Source organism: Mobula hypostoma, chromosome 12 (assembly GCF_963921235.1).
Source record: "Mobula hypostoma chromosome 12, sMobHyp1.1, whole genome shotgun sequence".
In the NCBI taxonomy this organism is placed as follows: domain Eukaryota; kingdom Metazoa; phylum Chordata; class Chondrichthyes; order Myliobatiformes; family Myliobatidae; genus Mobula; species Mobula hypostoma.
The window spans coordinates 111,025,789-111,049,418 of NC_086108.1; the positions used below are offsets into that span (position 1 = coordinate 111,025,789).

A 23,630-nucleotide genomic window follows, 5' to 3' on the forward strand; every position below is an offset into this window, starting at 1 on the left:
TCTATCGCTCTGGGTCCCATCCCCCTCGCAAATTAGTTTAAACCCTCCCGAGCCATGCTAGCAAACCTACCTGCAAGGATATTTCTCCCCCTGGAGTTCAGGTGCAACCCATCCAATCTGTACAGGTCCCACCTTACCCAGAAGAGATCCCAATGATCTAAAAATCTTAAACCCTGCCCCCTGCACCAACTCCTCAGCCACGCATTCAACTGCCATCTCCTCCAATTCTTACCATCACTGTCACGTAGCACTGGCAGCAATCCTGAGAACGTCACCCTTGAAGTCCTGTTCTTCAGCCTTCTGCCTAGTTCCCGAAACTCACACTTCAGGACCTCATCCCTCTTCCTGCCTGTCGTTGGTCCCAATATGTATCACGACTTCTGGTTGCTTTCCCTCTCGTACCAGGATGTCGTGCACCCGGTCAGAGACATCCCGGACCCTGGCACCCAGGAGGCAACAAACCATGCGGGTGTCCTTCTCACGTCCACAAAATCTCCTGTCTGCTCCCCTGACTATAGAGTCTCCAATGACGACAGCTCTCCTCTTCTCCGTCCCACGCTTCCGCACCACCGGGTCAGACTCAGTGCCGGAGGCCCTGCCACCGTGACTCACACCTGGTTGGTCATCCCCGCCAACAGTATCCAGGATGGTAAACTTATTATTTGGGGGAATGGCTACAGGGGTGCTCTGCACTACCTGTCTGCTCACCTTCGCTTTCCCCCCTCTAACTGTCACCCAACGACCTGCTTCCGACAGCCTAGGTGTGACTACCTCCCTGTAGCTCTCATCTATGACTCATTCTCCCTTATATCCTCAGGGTTTGTTGGTCATTGTCACATTATTATCATATTGAATTGCATTATTTCAATATCACGCTTGCGTTAATGTTCCTTTGCTTCTCATACTCGTTAGTTTATTCCCCCTAATGGTGGTATAGTGGTTAGTGCAATCACTTTATAGACCCAGCCATTACTGATCGGGTTTCAATTCCCACTGCTGTCTGTAAGGAATTTGTAAGTTCTTCCTGTGACAGCGTGGGTTTCCTCTGGGTGCTCTGGTTTCCTCCCACGTTCCAAAGACGTATGGTAAGGGTTAGTGAGTTGTGGACATGCTGTGTTAGTGCTGGAAGTGTGGCAACACTTGTAGACTGCCCCCAGCTCATCCTCAGAATTTGTTGTTCGTTGACAGAAATAATACTTTTCACTGTGTGTTTTAATGTTTTGATAGACATAGAGCAAATAAAGCTAATTTTTAATTTTTTAAAAATCTTTAGTTGTTAATCTCTAATCTTTCCGAAGCCGCACACGAGGCTCTGAGCTGAGAGCAGATCTGTCCTAATGTTCAAGGAAGATTTGGTGCTTTGCTCACCTGAGTATTCTGCTTGTTTTCCGAAACCCATGCGGCTGAGAAGAATTAGAATCACATTTATAATCACTAACATATCTCGTAAAATTTGTTTTGCAGCAGCAACACATTGCAATGCTTAAAATGCACCAAGACATAGTGAAAAACTTGTCTTGCATTCTGATGATGCAGATCAGATCATTACGCAGGACATTGAGGGAGAAGCAGTTGAAACAATCATTATGTAGAATGAAATGTAAAGCCTATCCTTCATTTATCTCTCAATCTGTCTATCTCAATTTATATATCTATCTCCCTCTCTCTCGTTATATCTCTACTTATCTATCTATTTATCTATCTATCAGCCTCAGATAAGAGGGACATCCATTAGAACAGAGATGAGGAGGATTTTCCTTAGACAGAGGGTGGTGAATCTGTGGAATTCATTATCACAGACAGCTGTGGAGGCCAGGTCTTTGGTATATTTAAAGTGGAGATTGATAAGTTCTTGGTTAGTCAGGCATCAAAGATTATGGGGAGAAGGCAGGAGAATGGGTTGGGAGGGATGATAAATCAGTTGTGATCGAATGGTGGAGCAGAATCGATGGGCCAAATGGCCTAATTCTGTTCCTGTGTCTTATGGTCTATTGATCTATTTATCAATCTATTGTAACATAAAGTAATTGTTATACCTTGCAAATCACTATTGCCACAGTACAACAAGCTTCACGGCACGTGTCAATGATAAATCTGATTGTGATTTTGAGGCCATTGCCTCAGTTCTAGATTCCCCTCCCCAGGAAAAACTTCCTCTTGGATTCCACCACCTCAATTCCCCTCAGAATCAATCAATACCATCTCCTCAGTCCTTCTATCACCGTAACGTGGCAGCCCGAACCGGTTCCATGCGAGGAATCCTGCCTGCATCTCAGCTCAACCCAACCCTCATAACATCCTCCAACTCTCCAACCCTCCCTGGTCTCTCTGTTCTGGTGCTGGCATGTAGATCAGCAGTTTTGGGGTCCTGTGTATCAACATCTCTGAGGATCTATCCTGGGTCCAACATGGGTCCTGGGACCAGCAATTACAAAGAAGGCACGACGGTAACTATATTTCATTAGGAGTTTGAGAGACTTGGCATGTCACCAAAGACACTCGCAAATTTCTACAGATGTACCATGGAGAGCATTCTGACTGGTTCCATCACCGTCTGGTGTGGTGGGTGGGGCTCACCGCAAAGCTGCAGAGAGCTGTAAACTCAGCCCGCTCCATCGTGGGCTCCAGCCACCCCAGCTTCGAGGACACCTTCAAAAATATGGCATCCACATTACGGAGCCTATCACCCAGGACATGCCCTCTTCTCATTGCTGCCATCACTTGCCCGCCTTTGACCCATATCCCTCTAAACTTCTTCTATCCATGTACTTGTATAAATATCTCTTAAACATTTTAATTGAATTTTATTTGTCACATGTACATTAAAGCACCAAAACATACAGTGAAATGCATTGCTTACATCAATGACCAACACAGTCCGAGGTATCAGAACCAGTTTTATTATCACCGGCATGTGACGTGAAATTTGTTAACTTAGCAGCAGCAGTTCAATGCAATACATAATCTAGCAGAGAGAGAAAAAAATAAAATAAAAATAATGATAATAATAAATAAACAAGTAATATTGAATAGATTAAAAAATATACAAAAACAGAAATACTGTATATTAAAAAAAGTGAGGTAGTGTCCAAAGATTCAATGTCCATTTAGGAATCAGATGGCAGAGGGGAAGAAGCTGTTCCTGAATCGCTGAGTGTGTGCCTTTAGGCTTCTGTACCTCCTACCTGATGGTAACAGTGAGAAAAGGGCATGTCCTGGGTGCTGGAGATCCTTAATAATGGACGCTGCCTTTCTGAGACACTGCTCCCTAAAGATGTCCTGGGTACTTTGTAGGCTAGTGCCCAATATGGAGCTGACTAGATTTACAACCTTCTGCAGCTTCTTTTGGTCCTGTGCAGTAACCCCTCCATACCAGACAGTGATGCAGCCTGTCAGAATGCTCTCCATGGTACAACTATAGAAGTTTTTGAGTGTATTTGTTGACATACCAAATCTCTTGAAACTTCTAATGAAGTATAGTCGCTGTCTTGCCTTCATTATAACTACATCGATATGTTGGGACAAGGTTGGATCCTCAGAGATCTTGACACCCTGGAACTTGAAGCTACTCACTCTCTCCATTTCTGATCCCTCTATGAGGACTGGTAGGCCAAGGACAGCCCGTGTGTCGCTATGCTTCTGTAGCTAATATAGAATGTTTACAATTCCGTACATCTTTGCAGTGTTAAGGGGAAATGGGATCACCCAGAGGAAACTGATGTGGAGGGAAGAGAACCCTGGTTGTCAGTGCTGTAAAGCCTTACGCTAATTGCTGCACAACTGTTCTGCCTGGGACTTGCTCCACAAAATCATTCTGTATGTGAAAATGTGTCCCTCAGGTCCCATTTAAACCTTGGTCAAAAACCTAGACTCTCGACCCCAACACTCACCACACATATCTCACCCTTCCGCCAGCCCATCACCAACGTATTTCCCTTTGGGATATGGTATGTTTAACCTCTATGACTTGATGAGGAGGCTTTGAACAAGTTTCTTTCTCCATTTTAGCTTCTTCATAACTTCAAGTTGTTGTTGCTTTAGACTGTCATTTGCCACGGACGTGTCCCGGGGAATGACTTATCTGCACAGTCGCAGAGTGTACCACGGGACACTGAAATCAACCAACTGCGTTATTGATGACAGATGGGTGTGCAAGATCGCAGGTAACCACCGCCACTTACTTATAAACACAGGAGATTCTGCAGATGCTGGAAGTCCAGAGCAGCACACACAAAACTCGGCAGGTCAGGCAGCATTTATGGAGAGGAATAAACAGTAGACATTTTAGGCCAAGACTCTTCACAGTTATTCCCCAGGGAACCCTGTACTTGTACCCCTAGCTCCCTCTGTTCTACAATACTCCCCAAGGGAACAATATCCTGATGAAGTGTCTCAGCCAAAATGTTGACTGTTTATTCATTTTGCTCCAGAGATACAGCCTGAGCTGTTGAGTTCCTCCAGCACTTATTGTGTGTATTGCCATGAATGCTGCGTATCTGATACCATGCCCCTGCGATACTGTTGTGAGTACATTCATTGGCCTCTTTATTATATACACCCGCCCATTAATGCAAATATCTAGTCAGCCAATCATGGGGCAACAATTCAATGCATAAAAGCACGCAGGCATGGTCAAGAGGTTCAGTTGTTCAGAGCAAACATTAGAATGAGGAAGAAATGTGATCTCAGTGACTTTGACTGTGGAATACTTCTTGGTGTCAGTTGGGCTGCTTTGAGTATCTCAGAAACTGTTGGGTCTCCTGGGATTTTCATGCACAAAAGTTTACAGAGAATGGTGTGAAAAACAAAAAAAAAAACAAGATCTGTGGGCGTAAAGCCTTGTTAATGAGAGAGGTCAGCGAAAAATGGCCAGTCTGGTCCAAGCTGACAGTAACTGAAACTTAAACGCACATTACAACAGTGATGGGCAGAAGAGCATCTCTGAACACACAGCACATGGAACTTTGAAATGGTTGGGCTAAAGGAGGTACCGTACCTAACAAAGTGGCCACAAGGTGTATGTGTATGAGAGCTCTGTGATCTCAGTGTCCTTTCCACATCTGAGTTTGTAACTGGCATCTCAATCTGTCTGTTTGTGAAGACTACGGGCTGGCAGCCTACAGGAGTGCTGATTTCCAGGAATTTGATGATGGTTTCGTTCCGAAGATGGGTCGCATTTACTGCGCTCCTGAAGTGATTGCAGGCACTGCTTCTAACCTGAGTCCCACAGCAGATGTCTACAGGTAAGGCTGCTCCTCCTACTTGCCACGTCTCTGCTCTTCTTGCTGCTGCCATTGAGCAGAAGCCTCAAGACCCACAGGAACAGTCAGGCTCCTGAGCCAGAGGGGATAACATCACTCGCCCCGTCACTGAACTTCAGGCTCTTTTAAGGATCCGTCATCTCATGTTCTCCATATTCATTATAGTTATGACTTCTCCTGATTTTTCATTGACTCCTTGTATTTACTGTGAAGGCCCACAGGAAATGAATCTCAGTGTTATACATGGTGACGAACGTGTGCTTTGATAATAAATTTACTTTGAACTTTGAATTTGCCATATCACCTCAGCTTGGACGAGAGACATCAATCAGATATGACTTTTCCTGATTTATGATCATTGTCAAACGTGAAATTTGTTGTTTTGTGTGGCAGCGGAGTACTTAAAGCCCTGACTGATGAAGGTCAAAATGCCAAATGCATCATCGCCACCAAGTTTACATATTACATTACTTTCAGGGAACCCTGTCCTTGTACCTGTACCCCCCCCCGCTCCCTCTGTTCAACAACACCCCCCCGGGACACCCTGTACCTGTACCCCCCACTCCCTCTGTTCAACAACACCCCCCCGGGACACCCTGTACCTGTACCCCCCACTCCCTCTGTTCAACAACACCCCCCGGGACACCCTGTACCTGTACCCCCCACTCCCTCTGTTCTACAACACTCCTCGGGACACCCTGTACCTGTACCCCTCACTCCCTCTGTTCAACAACACCCCCCGGGACACCCTGTACCTGTACCCCCCGCTCCCTCTGTTCAACAACACCCCCCGGGACACCCTGTACCTGTACCCCCCCCCGCTCCCTCTGTTCAACAACACCCCCCCGGGACACCCTGTATCCCTCACTCCCTCTGTTCAACAACACCCCCCGGGACACCCTGTACCTGTACCTCTCACTCCCTCTGTTCTACAACACGCCCGGGACACCCTGTACCTGTACCCCCCACTCCCTCTGTTCTACAACACTCCTCGGGACACCCTGTACCTGTACCCCCCGCTCCCTCTGTTCAACAACACCCCCCGGGACACCCTGTACCTGTACCTCTCACTCCCTCTGTTCTACAACACCCCCCGGGACACCCTGTACCTGTACCCCCCACTCCCTCTGTTCTACAACACTCCTCGGGACACCCTGTACCTGTACCCCCCCGCTCCCTCTGTTCAACAACACCCCCCGGGACACCCTGTACCTGTACCCCCCCCCCGCTCCCTCTGTTCAACGACACCCCCCACGACACCCTGTACCCGTACCCCCCGCTCCCTCTGTTCAACGACACCCCCCGGGACACCCTGTACCCGTACCCCCCGCTCCCTCTGTTCAACGACACCCCCCGGGACACCCTGTACCCGTACCCCCCGCTCCCTCTGTTCAACGACACCCCCCGGGACACCCTGTACCTGTACCCCCCGCTCCCTCTGTTCAACGACACCCCCCGGGACACCCTGTACCTGTACCCTCCGCTCCCTCTGTTCAACGACACCCCCCACGACACCCTGTACCTGTACACCCCGCTCCCTCTGTTCAACGACACCCCCCACGACACACTGTACCTGTACCCCCCTCTCCCTCTGTTCAACGACACTCCCCGGGACACCCTGTACCTGTACCCCCCCCACTCCCTCTGTTCAACAACACCCCCCCGGGACACCTTGTACCTGTACCCCCCCCCCACTCCCTCTGTTCAACAACACCCCCCGGGACACCCTGTACCTGTACCCCTCACTCCCTCTGTTCTACAACACCCCCCCGGGACACCCTGTACCTGTACCCCCCCCACTCCCTCTGTTCAACAACACCCCCCCGGGACACCCTGTACCTGTACCCCCCCCACTCCCTCTGTTCAACAACACCCCCCCGGGACACCCTGTACCTGTACCTCTCACTCCTTCTGTTCAACGACACCCCCCACGACACCCTGTACCTGTACCCCCCGCTCCCTCTGTTCAACGACACCCCCCGGGACACCCTGTACCTGTACCCCCCGCTCCCTCTCTTTAACGACACCCCCCAGGACACCCTGTACCTGTACCCCCCGCTCCCTCTGTTCAACGACACCCCCCCGGGACACCCTGTACCTGTACCCCCCGGGACACCCTGTACCTGTACCCCCCCCACTCCCTCTGTTCAACAACACCCCCCCGGGACATCCTGTACCTGTACCCCCCGCTCCCTCTGTTCAACGACACCCCCCACGACACCCTGTACCTGTACCCCTCGCTCCCTCTCTTCAACGACACCCCCCAGAACACCCTGTACCTGTACCCCTCGCTCCCTCTGTTCAACGACACCCCCCACGACACCCTGTACCTGTACCCCTCGCTCCCTCTGTTCAATGACACCCCCCGGGACACCCTGTACCTGTACCCCCCCCGCTCACTCAGTTCAACGACACCCCCCCGGGACACCCTGTACCTGTACCCCTCACTCCCTCTGTTCAACGACACCCCCCGGGACACCCTGTACCTGTACCTCTCACTCCTTCTGTTCAACGACACCCCCCACGACACCCTGTACCTGTACTCCCCCACTCCCTCTGTTCAACGACACCCCCCGGGACACCCTGTACCTGTACCCCCCGCTCCCTCTGTTCAACGACACACCCCGGGACACCTGTACCTGTACCTGTACCCCCCGCTCCCTCTGTTCAACGACACCCCCCGGGACACCCTGTACCTGTACCCCCCGCTCCCTCTGTTCAACGACACCCCCCGGGACACCCTGTACCTGTACCCCCCCCACTCCTTCTGTTCAACGACACCCCCCGGGACACCCTGTACTGGACACCCCCCGGGACACCCTGTACTGACACCCCCCACGACACCCTGTACCTGTACCCCCCGCTCCCTCTCTTCAACGACACCCCCCACGACACCCTGTACCTGTACCCCTGCTCCCTCTGTTCAACGACACCCCCCGGGACACCCTGTACCTGTACCCCCCGCTCCCTCTGTTCAACGACACCCCCCGGGACACCCTGTACCTGTACCCCCCGCTCCCTCTGTTCAACGACACCCCCCAGGACACCCTGTACCTGTACCCCCCGCTCCCTCTGTTCAACGACACCCCCCGGGACACCCTGTACCTGTACCTGTACCCCCCGCTCCCTCTGTTCACCCCCCGCTCCCTCTGTTCAACGACACCCCCCGGGACACCCTGTACCCGTACCCCCCGCTCCCTCTGTTCAACGACACCCCCCGGGACACCCTGTACCCGTACCCCCCGCTCCCTCTGTTCAACGACACCCCCCGGGACACCCTGTACCCGTACCCCCCGCTCCCTCTGTTCAACGACACCCCCCGGGACACCCTGTACCCGTACCCCCCGCTCCCTCTGTTCAACGACACCCCCCCCCCCGGGACACCCTGTACCCGTACCCCCCGCTCCCTCTGTTCAACGACACCCCCCGGGACACCCTGTACCCGTACCCCCCGCTCCCTCTGTTCAACGACACCCCCCGGGACACCCTGTACCCGTACCCCCCGCTCCCTCTGTTCAACGACACCCCCCGGGACACCCTGTACCCGTACCCCCCGCTCCCTCTGTTCAACGACACCCCCCGGGACACCCTGTACCCGTACCCCCCGCTCCCTCTGTTCAACGACACCCCCCGGGACACCCTGTACCCGTACCCCCCGCTCCCTCTGTTCAACGACACCCCCCGGGACACCCTGTACCCGTACCCCCCGCTCCCTCTGTTCAACGACACCCCCCGGACACCCTGTACCCGTACCCCCCGCTCCCTCTGTTCAACGACACCCCCCGGGACACCCTGTACCCGTACCCCCCGCTCCCTCTGTTCAACGACACCCCCCGGGACACCCTGTACCCGTACCCCCCGCTCCCTCTGTTCAACGACACCCCCCGGGACACCCTGTACCCGTACCCCCCGCTCCCTCTGTTCAACGACACCCCCCACGACACCCTGTACCCGTACCCCCCGCTCCCTCTGTTCAACGACACCCCCCACGACACCCTGTACCCGTACCCCCCGCTCCCTCTGTTCAACGACACCCCCCACGACACCCTGTACCCGTACCCCCCGCTCCCTCTGTTCAACGACACCCCCCACGACACCCTGTACCCGTACCCCCCGCTCCCTCTGTTCAACGACACCCCCCACGACACCCTGTACCCGTACCCCCCGCTCCCTCTGTTCAACGACACCCCCCACGACACCCTGTACCCGTACCCCCCGCTCCCTCTGTTCAACGACACCCCCCACGACACCCTGTACCCGTACCCCCCGCTCCCTCTGTTCAACGACACCCCCCACGACACCCTGTACCCGTACCCCCCGCTCCCTCTGTTCAACGACACCCCCCACGACACCCTGTACCCGTACCCCCCGCTCCCTCTGTTCAACGACACCCCCCACGACACCCTGTACCCGTACCCCCCGCTCCCTCTGTTCAACGACACCCCCCACGACACCCTGTACCCGTACCCCCCGCTCCCTCTGTTCAACGACACCCCCCGGGACACCCTGTACCCGTACCCCCCGCTCCCTCTGTTCAACGACACCCCCCGGGACACCCTGTACCCGTACCCCCCGCTCCCTCTGTTCAACGACACCCCCCGGGACACCCTGTACCCGTACCCCCCGCTCCCTCTGTTCAACGACACCCCCCGGGACACCCTCTACCCGTACCCCCCGCTCCCTCTGTTCAACGACACCCCCCGGGACACCCTGTACCCGTACCCCCCGCTCCCTCTGTTCAACGACACCCCCCGGGACACCCTGTACCCGTACCCCCCGCTCCCTCTGTTCAACGACACCCCCCACGACACCCTGTACCTGTACCCCCCGCTCCCTCTGTTCAACGACACCCCCCGGGACACCCTGTACCTGTACCCCCCCCGCTCCCTCTGTTCAACGACACCCCCCGGGGCACCCTGTACCTGTACCCCCCGCTCCCTCTGTTCAACGACACCCCCCGGGACACCCTGTACCTGTACCCCCCGCTCCCTCTGTTCAACGACACCCCCCGGGACACCCTGTACCTGTACCCCCCGCTCCCTCTGTTCAACGACACCCCCCGGGACACCCTGTACCTGTACCCCCCGCTCCCTCTGTTCAACGACACCCCCCGGGACACCCTGTACCTGTACCCCCCGCTCGCTCTGTTCAACGACACCCCCCGGGACACCCTGTACCTGTACCCCCCGCTCCCTCTGTTCAACGACACCCCCCGGGACACCCTGTACCTGTACCCCCCGCTCCCTCTGTTCAACGACACCCCCCGGGACACCCTGTACCTGTACCCCTCGCTCCCTCTGTTCAACAACACTCCCAGGGACACCCTGTACCTGTACCCCTCGCTCCCTCTGTTCTACAACACCCCCCGGGACACCCTGTATCTGTACCCCCCGCTCCCTCTGTTCCACGACACCTCCCGGGACACCGTGTACCTGTACCCCCCGCTCCCTCTGTTCAACGACACCTCCCGGGACACCCTGTACCTGTACCCCCCGCTCCCTCTGTTCAACGACACCCCCCGGGACACCCTGTACCTGTACCCCCCGCTCCCTCTGTTCAACGACACCCCCCGGGACACCCTGTACCTGTACCCCCCGCTCCCTCTGTTCAACGACACCCCCCGGGACACCCTGTACCTGTACCCCCCGCTCCCTCTGTTCAACGACACCTCCCGGGACACCCTGTACCTGTACCCCCCGCTCCCTCTGTTCAACGACACCCCCCGCTCCCTCTGTTCAACGACACCCCCCGGGACACCCTGTACCCGTACTCCCCGCTCCCTCTGTTCAACGACACCCCCCACGACACCCTGTACCCGTACCCCCCGCTCCCTCTGTTCAACGACACCCCCCGGGACACCCTGTACCCGTACCCCCCGCTCCCTCTGTTCAACGACACCCCCCGGGACACCCTGTACCTGTACCCCCCGCTCCCTCTGTTCAACGACACCCCCCGGGACACCCTGTACCTGTACCCCCCGCTCCCTCTGTTCAACGACACCCCCCGGGACACCCTGTACCTGTACCCTCCGCTCCCTCTGTTCAACGACACCCCCCACGACACCCTGTACCTGTACACCCCGCTCCCTCTGTTCAACGACACCCCCCACGACACACTGTACCTGTACCCCCCTCTCCCTCTGTTCAACGACACTCCCCGGGACACCCTGTACCTGTACCCCCCGCTCCCTCTGTTCAACGACACCCCCCGGGACACCCTGTACCTGTACCCCCCGCTCCCTCTGTTCAACGACACCCCCCAGGACACCCTGCACCTGTACCCCTCGCTCCCTCTGTTCAACAACACTCCCCAGGACATCCTGTACCTGTACCCCCCGCTCCCTCTGTTCAACAACACTCCCAGGGACACCCTGTACCTGTACCCCTCACTCCCTCTGTTCAACAACACCCCCCGAGACACCCTGTACCTGTACCCCCCGCTCCCTCTGTTCTACAACACCCCCCGGGACACCCTGTACCTGTACCCCCCGGGACACCCTGTACCTGTACCCCCCGCTCCCTCTGTTCAACGACACCCCCCGGGACACCCTGTACCTGTACCCCCCGCTCCCTCTGTTCAACGACACCCCCCGGGACACCCTGTACCTGTACCCCCCGCTCCCTCTGTTCAACGACACCCTGTACCTGTACCCCCCGCTCCCTCTGTTCAACGACACCCCCCGGGACACCCTGTACCTGTACCCTCCGCTCCCTCTGTTCAACGACACCCCCCGGGACACCCTGTACCTGTACCCCGCGCTCCCTCTGTTCAACGACACCCCCCGGGACACCCTGTACCTGTACCCCCCGCTCCCTCTGTTCAACGACACCTCCCGGGACACCCTGTACCTGTACCCCTCGCTCCCTCTGTTCAACGACACCCCCCGGGACACCCTGTACCTGTACCCCCCGCTCCCTCTGTTCAACAACACCCCCCAGGACACCTTGTACCTGTACCCCCCGCTCCCTCTGTTCAACAACACCCCCCAGGTCACCCTGTACCTGTACCCCCCGCTCCCTCTGTTCAACAACACCCCCCAGGACACCCTGTACCTGTACCCCTCGCTCCCTCTGTTCAACGACACCCCCCGGGACACCCTGTACCTGTACCTCTCACTCCTTCTGTTCAACGACACCCCCCGGGACACCCTGTACCTGTACCTCTCACTCCTTCTGTTCTACAACAACCCTCGGGACACCCTGTACCTCTCACTCCTTCTGTTCTACAACAACCCCCGGGACACCCTGTACCTCTCACTCCTTCTGTTCTGCAACACTCCCCAGGACACCCTGTACCTGTACCCCCCACTCCCTCTGTTCAACAACACTCCCAGGGACACCCTGTACCTGTACCCCTCGCTCCCTCTGTTCAACAACACCCCCTGGGACACCCTGTACCTGTACCCCCCGCTCCCTCTGTTCAACAACACCACCCGGGACACCCTGTACCTGTACCCCTCACTCCCTCTGTTCAACAACACCGCCCAGGGTTTCTGCCATTGCTGTAAAGGTGATAACTGCACTGATGGTGTTTATTCACGGCTGAATCAAACTGAGGTTTATCATCCCTGGCCTGTGTTGTGAAATTTGTAATTCTGCTGCAGGTTTACAGTGCAAAGTATATAATTTAGTATAAGCTACAAAAATAATCAAGTAAATGGTACAGAAAATGAATAACGAGGTACGTGAATCGTAAAGTGCAAATGCTGGACGTCTAAATCAAAACTTGAAAACACTGGAAACAATCTTCCCACCAGGCAGCATCTGTGGGGTGAGAAACAGACAATTTTTCAGTTTGTTTGATTAGACTATTTAATTGTTATTTTCTTTGCAGCTTAAAATTTTGGCTCTTATTTTGTATAACTACTTGTATACATGTAACTGTTCAGGATGTTCCCCAGTGGTCATAGTATGTACATGCCATTATTCATTGTGTTCCCACATGATTAGAGTCCTTTTTAACATTCTGGAAAGCTCTGGAAACTTCTTTTGGTATTGTGTTATTTGAATAGGGGCTATCTAATTGACTCTTATCTGAAAATTTGAATGGAATGTTTCCTTATCTTTGGGGTATAAAGAGATCTGAGCATGGGGTTCCACCAACTTTTGCTTCTTCCTCCAGCCTGTTACTGTCTGCTTCCAATTCTTTTTGCTCTGTTAATGCTTCCTGACAACTGTGAAGCAACAAGTTTTGTGCCTCTTTCCTGACTTCCAAAATCCAACAAGTTCAAAGAGTCCTCATCAGAACTGCGAAGTTGATACTGGATGAAGGATGAGTCCTGAAGAAGTGTTTTGGCCCAAAATGTTGACCGTGTACTCTTTTCCACAGTTCCTCCAGCATTTTGTCCGTGTTGCTTTGCATTTCCACCATCTGCAGATTTTCAAGTGCTAGGAGATACTAGAAGCTTGTAGAGCTGGGACACAAAGACAGTGAGTCTACTAGAATGTGGACCAACATACAAATTTGCTGGAGGAACTCTGCAGGTTGAGCAACATCAGTGGGGGGTGGGGGAGGAAGTGTCAAAATTTGGGGTCGAAACCCTGCTTCAGGAATGAAACTGGAGTAGAGAATTGACCAGAAGGAAAGGGGGAGAGGGGATAGGAAAATGAGAGGGGAAAAGGGTGAAAAGGGCAGGAGGGGGAGTGAGAAGGAGAGGGAGGGGTAGCGGGAGAGGGAGAGAGGATAGGGGAATGAGAGGGTGAAAGGATAGGAGGGGGAAGGGGAGAGGAGGACAAGAGGGAGTGAGGGAATGAGGGGAAAAGGGTGGGAGGGGCAGAGGGGGAAGAGAGGGAGAGGGCATCAGGTCTTCGGAGGGCAGTGCGAAGGTGGGAGAGAGGTTTTGTAGGGAGATAAGCAGGAGCTTGAAAAGTTGCCAGTGCTGAGCTGGTAAATAAGGGAGGTAATGATGGGGAGAGGTACATGGCAAATAGAACCGAGACTAGATAGAGGAGGGGGCTGTGAAGCCTGCGGATGAACTGTGTGCATAGCGGCTACTTAGAATGGGGGGGGAGGGGAGTGATATGGTAGTGTAGCAACTGGTGCGATGCTATTACTGTTTGGGATGTCAGGGTTTGGAGTTCAATCTGTAAAGAGTGTGTACGTCCTCCTCAGAACGTGCGGCTCTACACTGGGTGCTCAGATTTCCTCCCAGAGTCCAAAGACGTACCGGTTAGTAGGTTAATTGGTCATTGTAAATTGTTCTGTGATCAGGCTAGGGTTAAGCTGGGATTTGCTGGGTGGCATAACTCAAAGGGCTGGGAAGGTCTGTTTCACACTATATCTCTAAGTAAATAAATAAGATGGTTGATGGCTTGGGGTGGTGGTAGATTTGTTGGTAACTTTTCCCATTTGTAGGAGTTGCTTTAAGCTTGTAGAAGATACAGGGAGGGGGTCTCTGATAGGGGTAAAACCAGGATGACTGCAATTACTAGTTCAGGAGTTGAATGGGAGAGGGCAGAGAGTGAGAGCACAGACAAAAGGAAAATAGAAATACAGACAAATGGTTCTGCAGATGCTGTCAATTCAGATCAACGCACACAAAATGCTGGAGGAACTCAGCAGGTCAGGCAGCATCTATGGAACTGAGACGGTTTGAGCCATCGACTCTTCATTCATTTCCATAGATTGCTGCCTGACCTGCTCAGCTCCTGCAGCATTTTGTCCGCGTTGCAATGGGAAATAGAATGTGGGAGTTGCAAAGTGCAGGGCAGGAAGACACGGCCGGCAGGTCAGCCTGGGATTGTTGTCCAAATCCCAGAGAGACAACAAGATTTGGGCTGGGCGGATGTAAATGTTTTCTGAGGAAGGCACGATAATTTTTAAACTTTATTTCATATAGAATTTGGAGAATTGCAAAATGTTTTTTTTAAACAAATTCCTACATCCAAATGTACTGTATGCATCAGGAGCAGGAACAGTCTCTGCTACTCCCGGTAATAGCAGCTGATCTATTTATCATCAGTCCTGATGAAGGATCTTAGCTGGAAACGGCGACTATTAATTCCCCTCCATAGACGCTGGCTGACTTGCTGATACATACAGATCCTTTCATCACATCTGTGCATTGAGGTGTATAACAGAGTGTGGAGTAAAGTGTTACAGTTACAGAGGAAGTGCAGTGCAGGGTGCAAGGTCATAACAAGGTCAAGAGTCTTATCATCATAGGAAACTGTTCAATAGCCTTTTAACATTTGAAAGGTTTTTTGCATTGAGATTGGTGGGTGTCTGGAACGTGCTGGCAGGGATGGTGGTACAGGCAGATACATTAGGGGCGTTTAAGAGACTTAGATAGGTACATGGATTTGGGCAAAATGGACGGTTAGGTGGGAGGGAAGGATTGATTTTCGAGTAGGTTAAAAGGTTGGCACAACATCATAGGCTGAAGGTCCGGTACTGAGCTTTGATGGTTGTCCAGTGCTTTTAAAGTGGAAAAGAACGTTGCACTGGGGCTGTCCCACACTCTCGACTCAGAAGTCCGAGCCCAGTTGTACGAACAGGTGTCACAAACTGGGGTTTTCCTCGTTCACAGTGGATGATGGTGACGACTTCTGTGTCTCGTCGTGCCCTTCGCTCTCCACAGAGGTAGCAGAGCCACCTCCCTGGCAACTGGATCTCACTGTAGATCTCATCTGCCCATGTTAGGACAGGCATGTCCCTATCTCACCGGGGTATGGGCCCAATGGCTGCCCCTACCTAGTTCAGCCTGCCGGTGTAGCGGGAGTGGCAGGTGGAGCCACAGGTGAGAGCTGAGTGTCTGGTGGGGACCAGAGGTGAGTGAGCTGCCCCAGAATGGACACGACAAGTCCCTTCACCAGGGGTACTACCTGTCCCTGGACACCCCATGCACCCACATTACTGGGCGGTTGTGTTCTTTGTTTTATGTAGCAGACTGACCAAACAGAGCTCCCAGTTCTTAGAGTGTAGCATGAACCGTATTTGTTTTCTTGTCGTTAAATAGTATTAAATGGTGAACTTGCTCGTCCTTGACAAACTCCGCATTGTTTGTGTTTCCAGCTACTCTATAATATTGCTTGAAATCGCGACACGATGCGATCCAGTGCCGGTATGTAAAAACGCTTTCTTCGTTATCACAACTTATAGGGTGGTACTGTAGTGTAGCTGTTAGCATAATGCTATTAGAGCATGGACAATCCGGGCTCAATTTCCACTGCTGTCTGGAAGGAGTTTGTACATTCTCTTTGTGACTGCATGGGTTGCCTCCGATGGCTCCAAAGATGTACCGCTTAGTAGCTTAATTGGGTGGCACAGGCTCGTTGAGCCGGAATTGCCTGCTACCATGCTGCGTCTCTAAATCAAAACATTAAACAGAGGTTTCTACAGATGTTGGAGATCCTGAGCAACACACAGACACAAAATGCTGGAGGAACACAGCAGATCAGGCAGCATCTATGGGGAGGAATAATCAGTTGATGCTTTGGGCCAAGACGCTTGTGTCCTGATGAAGGGTCTCGGCCCGAAACATTGACTGGATCTGCTGAGTTTCTCCAGCATTTTGTGTCTATGCGTTGCTCACGTTTTCCTCATTGCCACCCGTGTACGTTCCAACTCGTGTCCCAGAATCACTGAAACCATGCTGCATTTTACCCATTGTGTCTGCAGGGCGACGTTGACCTGCGCAAGGTAGAGCTGACCTGGCGTCCTAATCTTCCCGAAATTCGTGCTGGAAAGTCCGACAGCGATTGCCCGATGCAGGAAGACTACGATGAGGTAACACACCAGGGCTGTGTGGTAGCATTGCAGGTAGCGCCATCACTTTACCGTTCCAGCGCCCTGGGTTCAATTCCCACTGTTGTATGTAAGGATTTTGCACATTTTCCCTGTGACTATGTGTGTTTCCTCTGGGTTCTCCAGCTTCCTCCCACATTTCAAAGATGTACCAGTTGGGTGTCATCAGGCTCATTGCGTTATACCCTGTATGCTGCATGGGTGCGCAGCAGCGCAGTAACTGAAATGCTCCCACGCACATAGCCTTTGTTGCCATAGAAGAAGAAGAAAGCGCTTAATTCCAAGTGGAGTCATCGGGACGCCGTCACAACGGCGTTTTTTTTTAGCAGGCTTTCTTATTTTTACGAGGCTGAGTTGCTAGCTCGACGCTTGACCCAGCACGGATGGAAAGCGTGCAAGGGAGCCAGCTGGATTCGAACTCAGGAGCCTTCGCTCCGAAGTCCGGCGCTGATGCCACTGCGCCACCAGCCGGCCCTTTGTTGCCATGCCGCTGGAATTTTCTTTCATATAATATTAATATTAAACTGCCCCGCAATGTAAAATAAAATAGAGGGAACATTGCTCCTTGACTCAAAGGGCTTGTTACCAGGTTGCATCTGTAAATAAAAATAATATAAATAAATGTGAAACTCGGTCCTCAAGTATTTTTAAAATAGAACTTTAGATCTAACTGATTACGCACCAGTGTGGTTTGTACATTCACACAGAGGTAGAGGTGTTAGAATTAAAAAGAAATGGAATAGGTTTATTAATGTCACAAGGGCCATAACGAGATCAAGAGTCCACCTTATTGTACGTGTGGTCCATTCATTAAAATTAATTTACATTAAATTGAAATATTTTTATATATTGTACTGTGATTTTAAGATTTTTATGTACTGTCACCAAACAAGATATTTCACAACATACGTCTGATCCTGAGTCAATGGTCATATAAAAGCGTGGTAGAAGCTATCTGTGTACGTGACCTTGAGACCGTATGCCTGGTTAAATGAAGCATAATCAGGCCATTCAGCCATTTGAGTCTGCTCCACCATTTGATCGTGTTTGATTTATTATCCCTCTCAATCCCATTCTCTTGCCTTCTCCCCGTAAACAAGACCATAAAACATAGGAGTGGAATTAGGGCACTATGCTTTGCCATCCCATCATGGCCAGTTTAGAAACATAGAAAACCTACAGCACAATACAGGCCCTTCGGCCAGTAAAGCTGTGCTGAACATGTCCTTATCTTAGAACTATCTAGGGTTAACCCGTAGCCCTCTATTTTTGTAAGCTCTATCCGGGAGTTTCTTAAAAGACCTTATCGTTTCCACCTCCACCAGCACTGCCGAAGCCTATTCCACGTATTCACCGCTCTCTGCGTAAAAAAAACTTACCCCGACATCTTCTCTGTACCTATTTCCAAACACCTTAAAACTATACCATTCCACCCCTGGGAGAAAGCCTCTGACTATCCACACGATCAATGCCTCTCATCATCTTATACACCTCTATCAGGTCACCTCTCATCTTCCGTTGCTCCAAGGAGAAAAGGCCGAGTTCACTCAACCTATTCTCATAAGGCATACACCCCAATCCAGGCAACATCCTTGTACATCTCCTCTGCATCCTTTCTATGGTTTCCACATCCTTCCTATAGTGAGGCAACCAGAATTGAGCACAGTACTCCAAGTGAGGTCTGACCGGGGTCCTATATAGCTGCAACATTACCTCTTGGCTCTTAAACTCAATCCCACGATTGATGAAGGCCAATGCACTGTATGCCTTCTTAACCACAGATTCAACCTGCTTAGCAGCCTTGAGTGTCCTATGGATTTGGACCCCAAGATCCCTCTGATCCTCCACACTGCCAAGAGTCTTACCATTAATACTATATTCTGCCATCATATTTGACCTACCAAAATGAACCACCTCACACTTATCTGAGTTGAACTCCATCTGCCACTTCTCAGCCCAGTTTTGCATCCTATCAATGTCCCGTTGTAACCTCTGACAGCCCTCTACACTATCCACAAAACCCCCAACCTTTGTGTCATCAGCAAATGTACTAACTCATCCCTCCACTTCCTCATCCAGGTCATTTATAAAAATCACAAAGAGTAGGGGGTCCAAGAACAGGGCCCTGAGGCACACCACTGGTCACCGACCCTCATGTAGAATATGACCCATCTACAACCACTGTTTGCCTTCTGTGGGCAAGCCAGTTCTGGATTTAGTAAGCAATATCCCCTTGGATCCCATGCCTCCTTACTTTCTCAATAAGCCTTGCATGGGGTACCTTATTGAATGCCTTGCTAAAATCCATATACACTACATCTACTGCTCTACCCTCATCAATGTGTTTAGTCACATCCTCAAGACATCTTTCGATCTTTTTCTCCTGCGTTCTCCCCATAACCTTTGATCCCCTGACTAACCAACAACCTATCAACGTCTGCTTTAAATATACTTAATGACATGGCCTTTGCAGCCTTCTGTGACAATGAGTTCCACAGATCCATCACCCTCCAGATAAAGATATTCATCCTCAGTTTTATTCTAAATGGACGTCCCTCTATTCTGAGGCTGTGCCCTCTGGTCCTAGATTCACCCACTATAGGAAACATTCTCTCCACATCCACTCTATCAAGGCGTTTCAATATTCGACACGTTTCAATGAAATCCCCTTCATGCTCTGAACCCTCTCCAATACCAGCACATCTTTTCCTAGATAAGGAATCCAAAACTGCTCACAATGCTCCAAGTAGGGTTTGAGCAATGCCTCAAAGTTTCAGCATCACATCCTTGCTCTTATATTTCAGTTTTCATGAAATGGATGAGAACATTACCTTTGCCTTCCTCCCGCTAATGCAAAATACAAGTTAACCTTTAGGGAATTCCACAAGAACTCCCAAGTGGGAGATGACTGATGAGATTATGAGGGCATTAATTATTTTTCAAGAATCTCTATATTCTGGAATGTTTCAGGAGGACTGGAAGATTGCAAATGTCATTTCACTCTTTAAGAAGGGAGAGGGGCCAAAGAAAGAAAATTATAGGCCAGTCAGCCTCAGTTTTTTAAAAAAAATTCTCCTTATTTAGAAAATAGTCTCCTAATGTAAATGACCTTACACTTCCCTTCACTATATTCCATCTACCACTTCTTTGCCCATTCTGCCAATCTGTCCAAATCCTTCAGCAGACTCCCTGCTTCCTGAACACCACCTGCCCCTCCACCTATCTTTGCATCATCTGCAAATTTGGCCACAAAGCCACCAATTCCATCATCCAAGTCATTAACATATAATGTGAAAAGAAGCAGTTCCAATACCATTAGGGCCCCTTTATTCTGACCCTTTGTCTCCTGCCAGTCAGCCAATGCTCTATCCATGTGAGTATTTTATCATGCACCTCCATCTGCCCTGAAACCTCATCTTTAATAATGCACTCCAACATCTTCCCAGCCACTGAAGTTGGCTAACTGGCTTATAATTTTCCTTCCTTCTTAAAGAGTGGAGTGACATTTGCAATTTTCCAGTCCTCTGGAAACATTCCAGAATCTAGTGATTCTTGAAAAATAATTAATGCCATCATCATCTCTTTCCGAACCCTGAGATGTAGTCCATTTGGTCCAAGTGACTTATCTACCTTCAGACCTCTCAGTTTTCCAGGTACCTTCTCCTTAGTAATAGTATTGACACACAATACTGCCTGATAGTCAAATATCTGATATACTGCTAGAGATTTCCACAGCGATGATAAATGCAAAATACTTATTAAGCTTGTCTGCCATTTCTTTGTCCACCATTACTACTTTTCCAGTATCATTTTCCAGTGGTCCAATATTCATTCGCACCTCTCTTTTACTCTTTATATATCTGAAGAACTTTTAGCTTCCTCTTTGATAATATATAGCTTAACTTCATATTTCATCTTTGCTCTTATTTTTTTTTAAATTGCCTTCTCTTGGTTTTTAAAAGCTTTCCAATCTTCCAACTAATTTTTGCTCTATTATATGCCCTCTCCTTTGCTTTTATGTTGTCTTTGCTTTATGTTGACTTCCCTTGTCAGCCACAACTGCCTCATCCTCCCTTCAGAATACTTCTTTGGGATGTTTCTATCTTGGACATTCTAAATTCAGAAACTCCAGTCATTGCCGTTTTATCATCCCAGCTAGTGTCTCCTTCCATTCAACTTTGGCCAGCTCCTCTCTCATGCCTCTGTTGGTTGGGGTCATGGATATTGTGTCCTACCGGTCTACATGATACGCAGGCCAGGGCAGTACGATATGGAGAGTAAGTTGTTCCCCGTGCAGCAGGCTCCCCCTTTCCACACAGCTGATGAATCCAAAGGGTCAGCAGAGACTGGTACAGTTTGGTATCAGTGGGATTGCAGGAGCTGCCAGTCAGCATTGGACTCAATGTTGGACTTCTTTAGGGACCCCAGCTCTGGATTTTTCCTAAGCATCTTCTCCATGAGTGGGAATAGCTGCAAGGCAGCAGATGTTTGAGATCAGAGTTCCTTCTCCTAGATGAGCTGCCAACCATGGCTACTGAGTCCCACTTGACTGAAGTGACGTTTTTAAGGCGCCAGTAACCCACCTTTGCCCCTTCTCCTATCAGTAGAAATATTTCCACTGGGCTTAGTAGCTAAGCCACACGTGAAGCCAAGGAGTTGGACTTGGTTGTCAGAGGCTATTTGAGATGCTCACCACCAGGAACATTTAATAGGCAGCTGAAGCTAATCCCCACTACCTCCCTTCCCCAGCAAGGGCAACCTTAAGGAACCTTTACTCCACTGTAATAATAATACATTTGACTATCTTTTCCTTCTCAAACTGCAGGGTAAATTCATCATTTTATGATCACTGCCTCCTAAGGGATCCTTTGCCTTAAGCTCTAAAAAGCCATCTCATAGGCATTCTACAAATTCTCTTTTGGGATCCAGCACCAACTGGATTTTCCCAATTTACCTGCATATTGAAATCCCCCATGACTATCGTAACATTGCCCTTATTACATACTTCCTCTATCTCCCATTGAAATTTATACCCCACAACCTGGCTAGTGTTTGGGGGCCTGTATACAACTCCCATCAGGGTCTTTTTTACTACTGCAGTTTCTATACCCACAAGGAGTCTACATCTTCTGATCCAGAGTCACCTCCAAGGAATTGATTTCATTTTTTACCAACAGAGCCATGTCACCCTCTGCACACTGGCCTGGCTTTTTGATATACTGTGTATCCTTGGATATTAGGATCTCACCCATGACCCTTGGGTTCAAGTCCATCCTATCTGAACAGGTCATACCTTCCCCAGAAGAGATCCCAATGATCCAGAAATCTGAAACGCTGCACCCTGTACCATTTCCTCGGCCACTCACTCACCTGTACTATCACCTTATTCCTGCCCTGACTAGCACGTGGAACTGGGAATAATCCAGAGATTACTACCTTGGAGATCCCTCTCTTCAGTCTCCTCCCAAGCTTCCTATATTCACTATGTCTCCTTTTCTGCCTATGTCATTGGCACTAATATGCTGCTCACCCTCCTTCTTGAGAATCTTCTGCAGCCCCTCTGAGATACTCTTGCTTCTCTTTTGTGTCCATACAATTTCCTGTCCACCCACCTAACTATCGAGCCTATCACTATTACTCGGCCTGAATTTACCTTTCCCTTCTGGGCCTCAGTGTTGGCTACAGTGCAATGGCCTGGCTGCTGTTGCTGTGTCCTGATAGGTCATATCCCCAGCAGTATTATGGCTGAGGGGAATGGCCACTGGGGAACCCAGCACTGATTGCTTACTGCCCTTGCTTCTCCTGGTGGTCACCCATCTAATATCTGAAGCCTGCAATGGGTGTGACCACTTCAGGTTTGGCCTCCCAGGTGGTCCTGAATGCGTCCAGCTCCAGCTCCTTGACCTTGTCAGTCAGGAGCTGAAGTCAGGTGCAACTTCTTGCAAATGCAGTCAAAAACCCACATCTCACAGGAGAATTTCACTGCTTGGACTACCATCCGGCCTACACTTGTTATGCCTCTGATTTCTCAAACTTAAGTTCTAGGCTCTGCCAGTTCTCGCCTAAGCCTGTTGAACCAAAGCCTGACCGCTCTAACACTGGCCCACTCCAATAATAACTGCTCCAACAATGGCCACTCAACATAAATCTTGCTTCTTTTTATTGGTTCTTACTAGTTAACCCTAGTTACTATTTACCCAAGAAATCTCCCATTCAGCAGACAAGTTGCAACAGGCCCCCCTTGCTTTTTAAAACTGGTGTGTGAAGTTCCACAAGGAATTGTCTACAACTCACTCCACGATCTCCCATTCTGCAGACAATGTTCTGGATGACGGGAGTCCTTAATGATGGATGCCACCTTTTTGGGGCATTACTTTTTGAATGAGTCCTTGATGATGGAGCCGGCCGAGTTTACAACTTCCTGCAGTTTTTTCTGATCCTGTGCAGTGGCCCCTACATACCAGGCAGTGATACAACCGGTCAAAATGCTGTCCATGGTACATCTGTAACAGGGTAACAATTATATCATCTTTCCAGGAACTGTTCAATAGTTTTATAATAAGCTACTGGAAGAACTCAGTAGGTCAAGCAGCATCTGTGGCAGGAGTGTTCCACTCGCTGTAA

At 50.7% G+C, this 23,630-nt stretch overlaps 1 protein-coding gene across 1 annotated transcript in view; it reads left to right on the forward strand.

Moving 5' to 3' along the window:
- The window catches only part of LOC134354546 (atrial natriuretic peptide receptor 2-like), an 80,226-nt gene that overhangs the window by 38,257 nt on the left and 18,339 nt on the right, over nucleotides 1-23,630 (forward strand). Inside the window, exons 13-16 of the mRNA XM_063063464.1 lie at nucleotides 4,042-4,163; nucleotides 5,102-5,243; nucleotides 16,275-16,344; nucleotides 16,908-16,988. Of these exons, the coding sequence (XP_062919534.1) occupies nucleotides 4,042-4,163; nucleotides 5,102-5,243; nucleotides 16,275-16,344; nucleotides 16,908-16,988 (415 nt within the window). The remainder of the gene's footprint in view (nucleotides 1-4,041; nucleotides 4,164-5,101; nucleotides 5,244-16,274; nucleotides 16,345-16,907; nucleotides 16,989-23,630) is intronic.